The sequence below is a fragment of the Erinaceus europaeus genome, chromosome 1, assembly GCF_950295315.1.
Source record: "Erinaceus europaeus chromosome 1, mEriEur2.1, whole genome shotgun sequence".
NCBI classification, from domain to species: Eukaryota; Metazoa; Chordata; class Mammalia; order Eulipotyphla; family Erinaceidae; genus Erinaceus; species Erinaceus europaeus.
Genome location: NC_080162.1, coordinates 146,703,580 through 146,722,335, shown reverse-complemented (window position 1 = coordinate 146,722,335; position 18,756 = coordinate 146,703,580). Strand labels below are relative to the sequence as shown.

General features: G+C 34.9%; 1 protein-coding gene across 4 annotated transcripts in view; it reads right to left on the bottom strand.

The window, feature by feature from the left end:
- The window catches only part of STAG1 (STAG1 cohesin complex component), a 445,812-nt gene that overhangs the window by 190,815 nt on the left and 236,241 nt on the right, over positions 1-18,756 (bottom strand). For all 4 annotated transcript variants that reach the window (XM_060196862.1, XM_060196869.1, XM_060196854.1 and 1 more), the window contains one exon: positions 10,059-10,263. In XM_060196862.1, the coding sequence (XP_060052845.1) occupies positions 10,059-10,263 (205 nt within the window). The remainder of the gene's footprint in view (positions 1-10,058; positions 10,264-18,756) is intronic.

Sequence of the window (18,756 nt, the reverse complement as noted above, 5' to 3'; positions counted from 1 at the left end):
ATCAATAACTACAACAATAAAAATAATAAGGGCAATAAAAGGGAAAATAAATAAATAACTATTTAAAAAACTAAAAAAAAAAAAAAACACTTAGAAGTGGAACCAGAGTCTTGTGCTTATACTGTATCACAGAATAGTCTCCCTGGCCCAATTTCTTATTCTTTTATCGAGAGGTTGGAGGTAGGCAGAAGAGACAAATGGAGAAAGGAGACACATCATCGCAGTCAATCATCCATAAAAACATGGCCTTGTGTACAGATGGGGTTATGTTAGATTAGTTGAGTTAATTTCTGACCCCTCAACCTTATTTTCTTTTAAAAAATATTTTTTTTATTTATTTATTTATGAGAAAGGTAGGAGGAGAGAAAGAACCAGACATTACTCTGGTACATGTGCTGCTGGTGATTTTACTCAGAAACTCATGTTTGAGAATACAATGCTTTATCCACTGAGCTACCTCCAGGACTACCAACTATTTTATATTTAATATATTTTTACTTGTTATTAATAGTTTGTTACAAGATTATAAGATTATAATGTATAGTTCCCCCCATACCTACCACCAAAGACTATACCCACCTTCTAACCTCCCAAAGATAACTATCATAGTTCTCGCAAGTCTGACAGTTTGTTTGCTTCTGTTTTGTTTGGATTTTTTTCCCCCCTTGGCAAGTTCTTGTAAATCAGACAACTACCAGATGGTTTCACTCATATGTGGAAATTAGAGATCTGATTTACATGAACTTGCCAACATTATTTTCAAACAGAAAAAACAAAGGAATTGGTTTCACTTTATTGACTGTAGAGTAAATAGTGATAAAAGAGATGAAGAGGTCTGAAGATTGCTTTCTAAAATAATTCAATATTCACAGTTCAGCTTTCTAAGAACCACTAGGACAGTGAATATTTGGAAAACAAGGGAAGAATGACAGTGAATCAAAAAGGAAGGGAAAAAAACTGTTTTTTTTTTTTTTTTTTTAGGAAGGAGATAGACGAAAAATGGGGGCACTGATTTTGACAATAAGAAGGTAATTACTGATCTCAATAAGTGCTGAGACAATTAAGTATTAAGAGACAGAATGTGACTGAATTATTTCAAAAAGAATGAGAATTTACAGAGACAGTGAACAGAAATAATTCTTTGACATTTTCTATACAGAAAAGGATAGAAATGGAACTACAGCCAGAGGGATATGGAGAAAAAGGGGAGGGGGAGGAAGAGGTGATACTGGTGGTAAACAATGGTATTATGTGTTAATATGCCTAGGGTATGTTATCTAGCTGTTTAATCAAGTGTCCATCCAGTGATACTAAGAAGGTATTCTACTGGTATGGTTACTTGCACAATTGGTTTAAGTGAAGAAGATTACCCTTTATGGTATGGTGGACCTCATCAAAATACTTAGCATAAAAACCAAGTTTCCTGGAGAAGAATATTCTACCTGTCAAAATGCATAACACCCACTGTACCACATTCCAGACTGTGGAGAAATCAATTTTAACCTTCAACAATTCCATAAGATATTGGAAAACCTAAATATATTGATTAATGTAGGAATATAAAGACCTAGGAAATGAGTGGAACCATACTAATAAATAGAACAGTAAAAAGAGTATCACTATATCTAAAAGAAAAAAGCAGAAAGTAGAATAAAAAAGTTCTACAGAAGAAAAAGTCATCTGAAAACAAGAGTATAATTCAAAAGATGTGCAATAAGTAGGTAAATCTCTACTCTAACCTAGGTAGTCAGGCAAGCCCTCAACCTCACATCCATCCTGGAAGTCCAGAAGTTTATGTGTTCCAGAAAATAAACAGGAGATTTGGAATCATCATATAAAGAGGAGGAATATATAGAGCAGAGAATTTAGGAGCTCCTTCAGCCTGACAAACTCTCAAATGGTAGACAAGAGCCAAATTTATGTAGATTGAAAGAGCCTCTGTAAAGAAGATGAACTTCACCAGAAGGTAAATTGTTAGTAATACCAACAGTTTAGATAGTCACTGACATTATCCACACTATCAAACATACCACCTACCCTTCACTCTGGCTATCAGTTTTTTATCGTCTCAGCTAAGGTTAGGAAGAGAAGAAACAGAAACTGAAAATAGTTTTCAACATGAAAGAGTGGTATAAAAGAGCTTTGTTATGATTAACATATAGCAAAAATTAATAATTTAATTTATTATAAAATGATGCTCTTTTACAAAGATGGGTCAAATAATACTATATTGTTTCAGTAATTAGAAGACTGAAACAATATGATACAGTAATAAACAGTATTTCATTTTAATGGTAAAAGTAGTTTATTATTGCTTTTGTTGCTACTCAAGGAAATAGAAACTGATACCAAGAAATGGAAAGATATCCCATGCTCATGGATTGGAAGAATAAATATCATCAAAATGAATATTCTCCCCAGAGCCATATACAAATTTAATGCAATACCCATCAAAGTTCCACCAAGCTTCTTTAAGAGAATAGAACAAACACTACAATCATTTATCTGGAACCTGAAAACACCTAGAATTGCCAAAACCATCTTAAGGAAAAGAAACAGAAATGGAGGCATCACACTCCCAGACCTTAAACAATATTATAAAGCCATCATCATCAAAACAGTATGGTACTGGAACAAAAATAGGCACACAGACCAGTGGAACAGAATTGAAAGCCCAGAAGTAAATCCCAACACCTATGGGCATCTAATCTTTGATAAGGGGGCCCAAAGGATTAAATGGAAAAAGGAGGCTCTCTTCAATAAATGGTGCTGGGAAAACTGGGTTGAAACATGCAGAAGAATGAAATTGAACCACTTTATCTCACCAGAAACAAAAATCAACTCCAAATGGATCAAAGACCTAGATGTCAGACCAGAAACAATCAAATACTTAGAGGAAAACATTGGTAAAACACTTTCCCACATACACCTCAAGGACATCTTTGATGAATCAAACCCAATTGCAAGGAAGACTAAAGCAGAAACAAACCAATGGGACTACATCAAATTGAAAAGCTTCTGCACATCCAAAGAAACTATTAAACAAACAGAGAGACCCCTCACAGAATGGGAGAAGATCTTCACATGCCAGACATCAGACAAGAAACTACTCACCAAAATATATAAAGAGCTCAGCAAACTTAGCACCAAAAAAGCAAATGACCCCATCCAAAAATGGGCAGAGGATATGAACAAAACATTCACCTCAGAGGAGATCCAAAAGGCTAACAAACATATGAAAAACTGCTCTAGGTCATTTTCTTTATTTTTTAAAAAAATTATTTATTTATTCCCTTTTGTTGCCCTTGTTTTATTGTTGTAGTTACTGATGTCGTCGTTGTTGGAAAGGACAGAGAAAAATGGAGAGGAGGGGAAAACAGAGAGCGGAAGAGAAAGATAGACTGCTTCACCGCCTGTGAAGTGACTCCCCTGCAGATGGGGAGCCAGGGGCTCGAACTGGGATCCTTACGCCGGTCCTTGCATTTTGCACCACCTGAGCTTAACCCACTGTGCTACTGGCAACTCACTTAATTACATTTTCTAATCTTTCCAAAATTCACTTGAGAAAAATATATAATAGGATTAATTACTAATACACGAAACTACTAATACAAATTTTGTACTATTAATTCACCTTTGCTCAAATTATTATTTTTATATTAGAAGTGAGTGGCAGCTAGTCTTACTCTGTTTATACCATAAAAATTGTCTTTAATTGAGGAAATAGCAAAACAGAAAAGTTAAACCAGTATCCTCATCCTGAATACTGCTATCTTATAAAAACTTGAAGTCAACACCTTTAATGTACTGGTATACAGATTAAAAGCAAACAATAAAGACTAATGTCATTGTAATTCAGAAAAAAAAAACATTCTTGAGATAAAAATCAGTTTTATAGTAGCAAAATTTTTTAACCAAAAAAGACTATTATGAAAATCATATATAACTATAAAAACAAAAGCATGTGCCTCACCTCAGACTAGAAATCCACTAAAATAATGATTAAAATGTTACTTAAATTATATAGTTATTAAAAACAGACATAAAAGGGCTTTGTTATGATTAACATATAGCAAAAATTAATAATTTAATTTATTATAAAATGATGCTTTTTTACAAAGATGGGTCAAATAATACTATATTGTTTCAGTAATTAGAAGACTGAAACAATATGATACAGTAATAAACAGTATTTCATTTTAATGATAAAAGTAGTTTACTATTGCTTTGTTTCCCTTTAAGTTATTTATTGGATATTAACAAAATCTGAGAGGGAAGGGGGAGATGGGAGGGAGAGAGACAACTACAACAGTGCTTCACTGCTCTTAAAGTTTTTCCTCTGGAGGTGGAGACTGTGGGCTTGAGCTTGGGTCTTTGCACATTATAACATGCACTCACTAGTGTGCCACTGCCTAGCCACATGATACAAATATTCTAAAAAGAGGAGGCGGGGCTATGGAGCAGCAGTAGCTGTGTTTCTCTCCTCTCCTCTTCTCTCCCAGGTCAACTAGGAATACCAAAGGAGATCATCTGGGACCGCAACAAGGCAGGACTAGAACGACTTCAGGAACCCACCAAATCACCGCCACCAGGTTCCAGATGCTAACATAATGCCAGCCAGACTTCCCTGGGCAGATGACTCCACCAACGTGTCCTGGTGCCCCGCTTTCCCAGAACCCTGCCACACTAGGGAAAGAAAGAGATAGGCTGGGAGTATGGATTGACTTGTCAACGCCCATGTTCAGCGGAGAAGCAATTACAGAAGTCAAACCTTCCACCTTCTGCACCCCATAAATGATCCTTGGTCCATACTCCAAGAGGGTTAAAGAATAGGAAAGCTATCAGGGGAGTGGAGGGGATACAGAGATCTGGTGGTGGGAATTGTGTGGAATTATACCCCTCTTATCTTATGGTCTTGTGTTTCCATTTTATAAATAAATAACTAAATAAAGAATAGGGAAAGCTTCCAATGGAGAGGATGGGATATAGAACTCCAGTGGTGGGAACTGTGTGGAATTGTACCCCTCTTATCTAACAGACTTACTGTTTAGAATTAAATCAATAAAAAAATGATAAAGAGCAGAAAAAAATATTCTAAAAAGAGGGAGTTACTTCCATGGAAAATTATTAAATTTTTATTATTAAATTAATTAAATTTGTGACTACAGATAATTAAACTTCCACGGAAAATTATTTGTGACTATAGATAATTAAACCTATAGAACTAAATATTAAATGAAAACATTTAATAAAAATGTTGTGCAAGTACACAATTAAATACAATTCATAAATACTGATAACAGGGAAATCTTATTCATCAATAGTTAATAGGAAAAAATTGGTTATTTGGAAGACAGTGTAAAAATGCTACTAATAAGATTATTCTCATGACTCATGAAGCTCTGAGTTCATCATATCTATACCCTACGAAACAACTAACCTGATTGTCTCTCTTCTCAGCTAAGATATAAGCAATATCAAAGAGGATTTTAGTCCAAAGCCGATAATCATATCTGGCCATAACTGCCTTGTAACTGTCCATGCAAAGTCTTTTGAAGCAGAGGATTAAAATGTTCCTGCCCATTTTTATCTAGTCCCCAAGACTTGTCCTGCAAAGTGAATAAAAATGTCATTATCTTTTAATCTATACCCCATACAAATCATTAAAAAGAAGCTGGTGGTTGGGTATGGGGACATAGACCTCTGGTGACGAGACTGGTGGAAATAAATAAATAAATAAATAAATAAATAAATAAGGCTAAAAATGAGAAAAAAAAACTTAGAAGATGGATAATTATTATTTCATCTGGAAATAAGTTTTCTGTGCTTTGTTGAAAGGCAGGTGAGTGATATGCCTCACAGTTTTACCTCTTTAAATATGTGACCATTATAGATACACAGGAATTATAGTAATATTGGTAAAATTGACAATAAATTAAAAATCATTTTGATCTTTAGAAAAACCAATATAAAGTGATACTGGTACTCCTCTTTTTGTTCTTCTTAATATCTAACTTTGAAAAATAATTTCACCTTCTAATAGATTAGATGCTGACCTATCAATAAGAGTCCAGTTAAAAACAAATAAACATTTGTGAAACAGTTTTAAAGCTGTCAGTCATAAGTAAATTGAGAAAGAAAGGAAGAAGAGAAAGGCATGGAAAGAGGTTGCTACTCAACAAAAAGGAATAGGAAGAAAACCATAATCAAAATAGACTCATAGATAAAAGTCAGCATATAGAGAACCAAAAAGATAAATATAGAAAAAACAATAAGAAAAGGCACTGAAAGTTTGGCAACTGAAATAAGAGTTGAAATAGATGATCATAAAGTCAACAAAATGTAAGTAAAACTTCACTTACATGGCTGTGAAGGACAAATGCAAATGATTAAAAGGCATTTTCCAGAAAAGTGAAACATTCTAAAGTGCACATTTTTATGTGATTCCTTCTCCTGGACAACTAAGTAGAGTATGTGATATATAGTTAAAAGTTTTATATAAAATGCATATAGTTTTTGGGGTTAAAGAGATATAGTTTATCCCTATAGAGAACACTAGGGAGCTCTATAACTTGATACCCACAGTTTTTTTGTTTGTTTATTTTCTTTCCTGCTGTGAATTGACACAATTTTATCATCAGGATAGTATGTAATATTTGTTCTCAATTTATGTGTTGTTTCTGTTTCTCAATTAGCCTTGGGAAACTATGTAATAACCTTTTATTTTTAGTTTTTTATTTAAGAAAGAAGACATTAACAAAATCATAGGATGGGGGGGATACAACTCCACACAATTCCCACATTTTATGCCGTTAACTTTGACTATTCAGAACTAATTTCTATCTTGAGTTTGTTTATTTTAAATCACTGAATTTACTATGTATCTGATAGTCAATTAAATGTACATTATTGTACAGAGGTAGAAAAATGATGAAAAGAGGGGTCGGGTGGTGGTGCACCTGGTTGAGTGCACATTACAATGTGCAATGACCTGGGTTCAAGGCCCCAGTTTCCACCTGCAGGGGGAGTGGTGAAGCAGTTCTGCAGGTGTCTGTATGTCTCTCCTCCTCTCTATCACCGCCCCCCTCAATTTCTGGCTGTTTCTATCCAATAAATAAAGATAACTAAATTTAAACAAAAAAGATGATTTTTTTTCTTTTTTTCACCAGAGCACTAAGCAACTGTGATTTATGGTGATACAGGGAATTAACCTGGAACTTCAGAGCCTCAGGTATGTCTCTTTGCATAACCACTATGCTATCTACCCCCAGAAAAAAGATGAAAAGTAAACAGAAAATGTAAAGAAATTACTAATAGCGATGAAAATAGATGGCTAATACTTTATAATTTAAAATAATAATTTACAGAATTTTTGAAAAACACAAATTTGGCACCAGATATTTTTTCTTAATAAAAAAGGATATATTCACACCACAGAATAAACTCCGTTTGATATTTTGTTTTTTACAAAACCTTTTTTCAACAGTAATTTTTTTTTTTTCTAAACCTGAGCACTGATCAGCTCTGGCTTACAGTGGTGCCAGGGATTGAACCTGGATGAAAAAACTTAAGTTGGGTAGTGATGTGTTAGCATTAGCATGATCTAGAAACCTGTTACACAGTAGGTTACAATCTGCTTTTCTGTTTCATAAGTATGTAGATAATTCTGATACAGGCTAAAGTTTGAGAATCTATGTTTTATGTAAACTATGGAAATATGAAATTTAATTGAAACGTAATTAATGAAGTTAAATCTGGACTTTGCGATGATAATACATAAGATGAATGTGCTCTGTTGCTGCAGAAAAGTGTATGATTTGGGTTTAAATACATGACTATGAACAAAAACATGCAACTCACCTGCTTTGTGTATTATAGATGAAAAACAGCCATTTTAGATAAGTACAGTTAAGGTAGTTGAGGGAAGATAGTGTAACTGATAAACTAATGAAATCATCTAGTTATAGAGAAACAAGGAAAAATATACTTGGCTGCCAAGTTATCCAGACAATTTAAAAATAAAAGTGAAAGTAATGGGAGTTCGACGGTAGCGCGACTTAAGCGCACGTGGAGCAAAGCACAAGAACAGGCTTAAGGATCCCGGTTCGAGCCCCCGGATCCCCACATGCAGGGGAGTCGCTTCAAAGGCGGTGAAGCAGGTCTGCAGGTGTCTATCTTTCTCTCCCCCTCTCTGACTTCCCCTCCCCTTCTCTGACTTCCCCTCCCCTCTCCATTTCTCTCTGTCCTATCCAACAATGATGACAATAATAATAATAACTACAACAATAAAACAACAAGGGCAATAAAGGGAATAAATAATATAAAAGATTTAAAAAATGAAAGTAAAACCTGAAATGAGTTCTTCGGATAATCTTTATCTAAAAGAAAGCTTATATTAGAAACATCACATTTGAATATGCCTAAGCTATCACAGTCAGACACAGAAAGAATGTTTTTGTTAGCTAGAATGTTTTTGTTAGCTAGGTGACAACTACCTATTAAAACAGATGGAATTTTTGCAACTATTTGACAAATAAGTACAAATGACCCTTGAACAGTGGGGGTGATGTTAAGAGAGCTGGCCTCCCCTGTGCTCCTAAAGTTCCTATATAACTTCTCATTTTCTCCAAAACTTAACTGCTATTAACTTAGTCCAGATTTGAAGGATTATAAATAAATTTACATTACTCTTGATTTAATGAAGCCATGTGCAGCCTATATTTGTCTGTATAGGCTTCAATAAATTTTAATGTTTTAGAATAGATTTTCATATATTACATGGTAGTGAAAAAAAAACCCTATTACCTGCATGTATTTTATGTATTCATTACACACCTAACAGTTTTCAGTATTTTTTAAATTTAAACTTTATTTTATTTGATAGAACAGAGAGAAATTGAGAAGGAGGAGAGAGAGAGGGAGGGATGGAGGGAGAGAGAGAGAGGGAGAGAAAGAGGGAGAGAGAAAGAGAGAGAGAGTGAAGCAGGCAGAGAGACACCTGTAGCACTGCTTCACCACCTGTGAAGCTTTCCTCCTGTAGGTGGGGACTAAGGGCTTGAACTTGGGTCCTTGTGCTTGGTAATACATACACTTAACCAGATGCATCACCACCTGACCCCATTTTTTTCAGTATTTCTAAGCTACATGGTTCATCTCTTGAGTTTTTTCAAATTGTCATACATACTCAAAACTTTTTCTAATGTTTTTATTGAAGCTATCTGCATAAATGGACCTGCACAGTTCAAACTGTATTATTCAACGGTCAAATGTATGCATACATTTATGTGTAACAATGAATAAAAAACAAAGCAGATTAGTGGAAAACAATGTTGTGAATTTGGAATTACAACTATTATTAATAAGGTTTACAAAAGAACATGGAATAACATACTCTTAGGTTTATCTGGCCATAAAATAAAAATTAAGGGGGCCGGGTGGTAGTGTAGCAGGCTGAGCACATATGGCGCAGAGCGCAAGGACTGGCGTAGGGATTTTGGTTCGAGCCCCTAGCTCCCCACCAGCAGGGGAGTCGCTTCACAGGTGGTGAAGCACGTCTGCAGGTGTCTATCTTTCTCTCCCCCTCTGTATCCCCTCTTCTCTCCATTTCTCTCTGTCCTATCCAACAACGACATCAACAACAATAATAATAACCACAATACGGCTAAAAAAAAAAAAAGGCAACAAAAAGGGGAAAAAACAGCCTCCAGGAGCAGTGGATTCATGGTGCAGGCACTGAGTCCCAGCAATAACCCTGGAGGCAAAATAAAAATAACAACAACAACAATAATAATAATGTAAAAAAAAGAACCTTATAGTTTTAGAGAGAGATTTCTTGATATTTGTAGAAAATTTTAAATTTCCAGGCTATCAAATGACAATAAGGAAAATAAGCATACATTTTATTTTAATCTAAATTGACAATAAACTATTGAGATGAATTTAGGGGAAAACATTCTTTTGTAAGAGTAGTTAATTTAAATGGATATTTTATCAAATAAACTATAATAAATGGAATTTTACAGAACTAAACAAAAAAGAAAAAAAAGTTTGTTACTTACCAGCAAGGGTACTTGTGTGCCTAAAAGCTCTGACCTGGGAGTCTGACAAGCCAGTCAAAAGGGAAATTACTGTGTCCATCATATATTCATCATAAATTATGCTATACTGACATTGTCGGATCAGGACTCCAATAAATTCACAAAAGTTTGAACGAAATTTTTTCCACTGAGGTCCAGGCATGGTAAGGGGATAGTCACCACTGTCCTAAATGGGATAAAAAGAACATATTTAATATGACACATCAGTTTTGGATAAACGGGTTCTCCTACCTGCAATGAAGGCTTTTTTACTCAATGTATATGGGGACAGACTGTACACTGTTGGCTGTATCCTTTTTGCTAGTTTTGATCATTTGTACATAAATAATTATCAAGGTGCTGAAAATTATTTAGAACTAGAATCTAATCAACTAATCTAACAGTTTTCGGAGCTAGGGAGCACAGTAGCAAAAGCACTGAACTCAAAAACAAGAAATTCCAAATTTTATCTTCAGCATCACATATATCAGAGTGATTCTCTGGTATTCTCTCTCATAAATAAATAAATATTTAAATAATTCTTTTCTAGGTGGGGGAAGATAGCATAATTGTTGTGCAAAGAGGCTTTTATGGCTGAAGTTCTGAAGTCTTAGGTTCAATCCTCCATACCACCATAAGTCAGAGCTGAGCAGTGTTCTGGTAATAATAAATAATTTTCCATTTTTTCCCAAAAGATATTTATATAGTAATGGGGGAGAACAAAAACCAGAGCATTCAGAGCATTACTCTGGAACATGGAATGCTAGGGCTTGAACTCACACAGTATACATTTGAATTAAAGAAAAAAAAACTTTTAGGAAAGCAAAATATCTCTTAAATAAGTTGGTTGATTTAAGGAAAGAATGGGCACTGACAGGAGATCTATTGTTAGCCTGGAAAACAATATGCATAGTGTGTGTGTATGTGTGTGTGTGAAAAAATGTAATTTGCTATATAGAAGGCTTTTTGGAATGTGTTCTAAAATCAAGAGATTAAGTTACCTCTTCAGACCTTTGTCCACGGTTATTTTATGGATGTGTAAATCATATATAGTGCCAAATGTTCAATTATTCTACAGCCAGTAGGAAATAAGCAAAAAGACTCCCATGCCTAAGGTTCCCAGGTCCAAGGTTCAATTTCCCCACACCACCATAAGCCAGAACTGAGCAGTACTCTGGTAAAAAACAAAAAACAAACAAACAAACAAAAAACCACAAAAAACACTAAAGTAGAGGACTCTGGGTGGGAGTAGGGGCAAGGGTTCAGGTCTAGAACATGACAGCAGAGGACCTAGTGGGGATTCTATTGTTATGTGGAAAACTGGGAAATGTTATGCATGTACAAACTATTGTATTTACTGTTGACTGTAAAACATTAATCCCCCAATAAAGAAATTAAGAAAAAAGAAAAAAAAATGAGGTCAGGACATGAACAGAAGAAACCTTACAGAAGAGGTCCAGAGGGTTAACAGACACATGAGAAAGTACTCAATGTCACTGATTATCAGAGAAATGCAAATAAAATCAAGAATAAGATACCACTTTACACCTGTGAGGATAACATACTAGAAAGGATAGTAACAACAAATGTTTGAAAGGATGTGGGGGGGAAAAGGAATACTCTTACACTGTTGGTGGGAATGTAAATTGGTCCAATCCTTGTGGAGAGCAGTCTTGAGATTTCTCAGAACACAAGAAATAGACCTACCCTATGAGTCAGCAATTCCTCTCCTGGGGATTTATCCAAAGGAAACAAAAACACTTATCAGAAGAGACCTATGGATAAAATATGTTCATGGCAGCACAATTTACAATTGGCAAAACTTGGAAGCAACCCAGATGTCCAATAATAGATGATTGGATAAAAATACTATGAGTATACCTATGTATCTATATATCTGATGGAATACTACTTGGCTATTAAAAGTGACAAAGTCAGGAGCCAGGTGGTGGTGCACCTTGTTGAGTGCACATGTTACAGTGCGCAAGGACCCAGGTTTGAGGCTCTGGTCCCCACCTGCATGGGGAAAGTTTTACAAGTGGTGAAGCAGGTATTTCTCTGTCTCTCTCCCTCTCTATCACCCCCTTCCCTCTCAATTTCTGACTGTCTCTATCCAACAAAAAAAGATTGAAAAAAATGACAAAGTCATATCCTTTGCATAATATTGAATTAAAGTAGAAGACATTATGTTAAGTGAGATATGCCAAAAAAAAAAATAAGGACAAATACAGAATGATCTCATTCATAAGCAGGACCCGATAAATAGAGATAAGGAAGGAGAAAACAAAGTGAAACAACAACTGCCATGTTGTATAGCATCAAAGCAAGGAACTCTGGGGAAGGAAGAGGGAGGAAGGGATGGAAGATAACTTTGGGAGCCTGGTGCATTATGCAATTATACTTATGTACACAGACTGCATTGTAAAGCACTAGCCCAATAAAAAAAAAGTCATTTGGGGGATGCAGGAGATAGCTGCCTAGGAGAGCATATATTTTACTATGTGCAAGGACCTGGATTCATGTCCCTGGCACCAAAAAGTCAAAAAGAGATGAACCTCAGATGCTCTGACTTTTAAGTGGTATTTACGAAAAAAGAAAAGGGAAAACACAGGGTGTAACCAGAACTACAATGTATATTGTACCAAAGGAAAGGATTGGGGTGGGGGAATGGAGTAGAAAGTGGGAAGGGATGAAGAAGAAGCCCAGAAAATTAAACAGAGATAGGTCCCCTCCCCAATAAATGATCTTGGTAGTAGTGGGTCATGACATGTAGGAAAACAAAGACCACCACATTTCACTGTGCACAAGAGTAAACTTGAAACAGAGCTAGGACTCGTATGTTAGACTGGAAATCATTAAACAAATAGGACTTAACAAACAATGGCAAAAAAAGGAAAGCATAAAACAAAAGACCAAAAAAAAAAAAAAAAACCCAAAAAAAAGACTCTGGGGAAAGTGGAGTTGGCAGGCGGTGAAGAGAGCCTTGGGGTCTTGATGTATGATGATGGAAAAAGTTGGGATCAGAGTGTTTGTAGACACGTACCATAGAAAGATGAGAAAATGTACCCACATGACAACAACTATATTGTAAACGATTATCTGCCTTAAATAGAAAACACTGGCAGAAGACTCCAAAATGTTTGCTCAAGGCAAAGAAAACCAGAAATAAACCTGTAGGATTTTTAAAAAAATCTTTCTCCCTTTCTTTTTATTTATTATTAGATAGAAAGAAGTTGAGAGGGGAGGGGGAAGTAGAGAGGGAGAGAGACAGACACCTGCAGCCCTGCTTTACCACTTGTGAAGCCTTCTCCCTGCAAGTGGGGACTAGGGGCTCGAATCTGGGTCCTTGCTCACTGAAATGTGTGCATTTAACCAGGCACACCACAGTCTGACCCTAACCTGCAGTATTTTATTACACTGAACAGCTTCAGGACAGCAAAAGGAACCCAAACAAACAGATATCTGACTAAATGGGAGAAGTTTTTTTTTTTTTAACATGGCTTTTATTAGACAAAGGATTAATAACCAAAAACACATTAAGAGCTCAAAATACTAAACAATAAACAAACAACGCCATTAGAAAGTGGGATGAAAATCTGAATGGATTCTTCAGCAAAGAAAATATTCACATTGCAAACAGCATATGAAAAAAAACTTAAAAGTCACTAATTATATTGGGCAAGGATGCAGTAAAAATGCAATCTTACATAAATTGTTTCATAATTGTTCTCTATGGAGAGCAGTTTGGAGATTTCTCAAAATATTAAAAATGAACCTACCATAATATCTGGGAAATTCTCTCCTAGGATTCTATCCTTAGAACACAGAAACACTCGAAGAGATCTATTTTTCTTTAAAAAAATTTTTTTAATTATATTTATTTTACTTATTGGATAGAGACAGCCAGAAATTGAGAGGGAAGGGGTGATAAAGAGGAAGAGACAGAAAGACACCTGCAACACTGCTTTACCACTTGCAAAGCAATCCCCCTGTAGGTGGGGACTGGGGGCTTGAACCTGGGTCCTTGTGCACTCTAACATGTGCGCTCAACCAGGTGCATCACCACCCGGCCCCGAGATCTATTTTTCATGCTAGCACTATTTGGAAGCAACCCAAATGTCTAAAGATAGATAAGCAATTAAGGAAGTTGTGGTCTATACACATAATGGAATGCTATTCAGCTGTAAGAAATGATGAAATCTTATTTGCTACAACTTGGATTGAACTTGAAGAAATTGTGTGAATTGAAATAAATTATCAGAAAGCTGAGTGTAAATGAACTCACTCGTACTTAGGACCTAAAAACAAAAAAAGGGAATACAGGGTTAAACTTTAATTAGCTGTGGTTTGTTTACTACAGTATGCAGTGCTGCGTTGATTCTTGATCTCTATGGGGGGAAAAGGAGTGGTAGAATTGTGCATTAAGTATGGTATTGGCACAAAAAAAGGAAGGCACGGAGGCAGGGAGGCAGGAAGGGAAGAAAGAAATCAACCAATGCCCTCAAAACTAACAATGAGATGGCAATATGTACACTACATATTTATATTTCAATGATTATTTTAAATGTTAATAGCCTAATTCACAAAATGAAAGATATAATAGCTGAATGAAGCAAAAGTACTCATTGGTTATCATCTAAATAAATGATCAATCTTCCTTGAACAAAAAAGTGGATTATCTGACAATACATATTATCTGTTGTGGCACAATAGGAAATATACATCAATATCTATGAAACTTTCTTTTTAGTTTTTCAAAGATTTCATTTAAGGAGGGAAAGGAACACAGTATAACTTGAACACATCCAAGTAAGGGATCAAACCCATGTCCTGAAGCATGTGCCATCCGGTCATCTATAAAACTTTATTACAAAAAAATGTATAACCATAATCTACCAAAGTCCTTAGATATAACTTCAATTAAAAATGCAGAAGTTAATTATGCCACGAGAAAAAACTAGAGAAGTAAAAATGTGTGCTATTTTAGACAACTAGGTCATTTAAGTTATCAAGCAAAGTGAAAACAGTAAAGGAATTGTTTTATGTTTCTTTTCAAGTTCTGAGAATGCAACAATCAAGTGCAAAATATGCTTTTTACTTTCTGTCTCTCATATACCCTAGGTTGGCTTCCATCTCAGGGAGATTTGTCTAAATTGTCTTCTTTTCTCCCAGATAGGTACATAGCTTGCTCTATATGCCTCCTTTTAATTGACTTAAGGTCACAATCATAAAGAAACTTCCCTGACCATATATTTAAGATAATTATTTTCCTCCCAATCTCTTCCCCCTTCATTACTTAATTTTTATACGTAGCAGATATTGGCACTAGTCACTCTACAAATTTTTTCTAAGTTTTTAATCATAACACCACCACCCCCTTAATGTAAATTCTGTAAGGGCAGGGACTTTTACTTGGTTCATTTTGTTATTCTTGGAATATGTGACACTCAAATAAGTCACCACAAAAATGATGCCATCAAAATGGATCTAAAATAATGATCACTATAGTATTTTTCCTTAGTGAATTATATATTTTGACAACGTGTGTTCCCTTAGCTACAAATAGAAACAAGGAAAATAGGTAGCATCAGAGCATCAATAGGACTGTAATATTGTTCTTTAGAAATACGTTTTGCTACAAATTGAGATCAATAAGTCTGAAGAAGTTACTGCCAACTAGCTATACTCTACTCTAATTCTTCATGGGCCTTTAGAAAAACCCTACCCACAAATGGGTTTATAGAAAAATGTTTATAAATTCAAGGTATAAGTTATTTCTGAGGATAAGTACTGAAATGGGAAAGTGGAGATGCACATGTGTATTCCAGTAGTATTATCAATGATTCAGATCTTAAATCAGGGTGGCAGATATACAGATCTTAAATAAGTTACATGCATTCTTTTGGGTCAGATGTCATATTTTTAGTGGCCATGTCTAAAAAGAATCTGAAGCCATCCACATTAAGACTGTTGAAAATACCTGAAAATTATGTAAAATTCTAGCATACGATTATTTAAATGATCATATTAGTCAATATTTAAGATGTAAAATTGCATCTGTGAATTTATATAGTATAGTAACTGGAAGGATTTTCACTCTAGTTTCCTCTTAAAAATTCAGAATGTGGAGGTCGGGCGGTGGTGTAGCAGGTTAAAGTGCACATACATGGTGCAAAGAACAAGGACCTGCGTAAGGATCTCAGTTCGAGCCCCCGGCTTCCCACCTGCTGGGGGGTCGCTTCACAGGTGGTGAAGCAGGTCTGCAGGTGTCTATCTTTCTCTCCCCCTGTCTTCCCCTCACCTCTTGATTTCTCTCTGTCCTCTCCAACAACGACATCAACAACAAGTAATAACCACCACAACATTAAACACGGGCAACAAAAGTGGAAAAAAAATTCAGAATGTGTAAGATGTATCTGAGGAACAAAGGATATATGTACTCTTGAAAAGATCCAGTAGAAAAAATTTTACCAAGTAAAATTGAGTAGGCTAATTAAATTTATTATTAAATATATTCTGTACCTTTGTTTTAAAGCTCTATCATATACCTAGAAGGAATAGCCATAAAGATTAATTACATAAATTACTTTGGCCGAGGGCCATAAGATTGTTAAGGAGAAATTGTTATTTATTATCAGATCATAGCTAATTACGCATAAGCCAACTGTTTTAATTCTGGCAAAACTTTAAAGTTATAAAGTATAATGAAATTCAAGTGGCTCATAATGACATAATTTTACCAATTAAGGAATAATGTAAAACATCCATTTCAAAGAACCATTGTAATATACATAGATGTCACTCTTAAAATGTAATCTATACAAACCTACTTTTGCAAGATACCAAAGACATTATGGATATACTGTAATTCCTATATTAGCTAATGTTCATGAATTTATTTTCAGTTTCTTGAATGTATATAGAGTAGTAAAAGATGCCATCTTATTGCAGCCTAGGAGGTGGTAAAGAATTGGTCTTTGAAGCCTGAGGTCCTAAGTTTCATTTCTGGCATCATATGTCTTAAGAGTGATGTTCTGGTTCTCTTATTCACAAATCTCAAGAAAAGAAAAGAAAAGGAAAGGAAAGAAGAGAAGAGAAGAGAAAAGGAAAGAAAAGAAAAGAGGAGAAAAGAAAAGAAAAAAGGAAGAAAGGTATAATCTATTTAAATGTATAAAGTCTATAGTCAATCAAAACTGTACTAGTTATAGTTTCAATAAAAAGAGAATTAGAATGGTGATTTATGAAAGTCTCTTGATGAGGTTAGTAATGTCAAAACTTGGGATAAGAGTTTTTAGGAATATGATACTAACACCTTTTGAATAATTTAATTTGCTGTGTTCATTAGCACTTATGGTAAGAGGCTGTGTTCTAAACTTCCATCACACCTGTAATATTTGTCAACTTTCACAGAAATAATTTTACGTAATTTATCACTTGTATTTAGTTAATACTGAATAGTTAAGTTTATGTACAAAGAAAAGTACTAAGACTAAATACAGGAAATACAAGAAATATACCAAAGTGGAAGCCAAAGACACGTAAATCAGACAAGGTGTGTTATTATGATAAAGGCTACACATTAAATCAGCAAAAAAAAAAAATTGCTTTAAGAAAATCTGATTGAAACAGCTCTTAGAGAACTGGCTAGCAATCTGAAAATTATAAAGTCAATTCATATATCAAGTAAATCCAAATGAATTAAAACTTCATCTGTTAAATATATAATAAAATACTTGAATAACAATCAAGCATTTTACATTCTATGTGACATATCTATACTAAGTTAAAATGTTTTTAAATAAATGGGTAAATAAACACATCTGATAGATACATCACTAATTGGGATCAGAGCCCTGGCAAATTGGCAGCATGTCAGCATTTAAATAAGAGTGTGGGTAAGAGCATAACCAAAGAACCCATATATAATCCTGGAAAACAGCAGGCATTTTAAGTGAAAGATTGATTTTGTAAGGAAAACATGGGTCTGATTGCATGAAAATAACAAAATCAATGTCACCTGAAGAAACATGATATATATACATATATTATGATATATATCATATATATATATATATATATATATATATATATATATATATATATAATATGATAACAATATATTTAGTTACTATCTTTGGCTGGATAGATAGCCTAATGGGGAGGGTGCCTGCACTGCCATGTACTCAGCACATCACAAGAGAGGTACTATGGCAATGGGGAAGATATGGTGCTGTTATCTCTCTGAATGAAAAAGTGACCTGGAAATCATGTGAAATGATGCATGCACAAGGCATAGTGAAATCATGCATGCACAAGGCATGAACTCAACAAAATGCAAAAGAAAAAAGTTTAAAAAAGGACTATTGGGAGTGGGGTGGTAGTACAGTAGGTTAAGCGCATGTGGCTCAAAGCACAAGGACCGGCGTAAGGATGCCGGTTCGAGCCCCTGGCTCCCCACCTGCAGGGGAGTCACTTCACAGGTGGTGAAGCAGGTCCATAGGTGTCTGTCTTTCTCTCCCCCTCTGTCTTCCCCTTCTCTCTCCATTTCTCTCTGTCCTATCCAACAATGACATCAACAACAACTACAACAATAAAACTACAAGGGCAACAAAAATGGAATAAATTAAATATTTTTTAAAAAGGACTATCAATATGCTTACTACACTAGTGCAATTATATC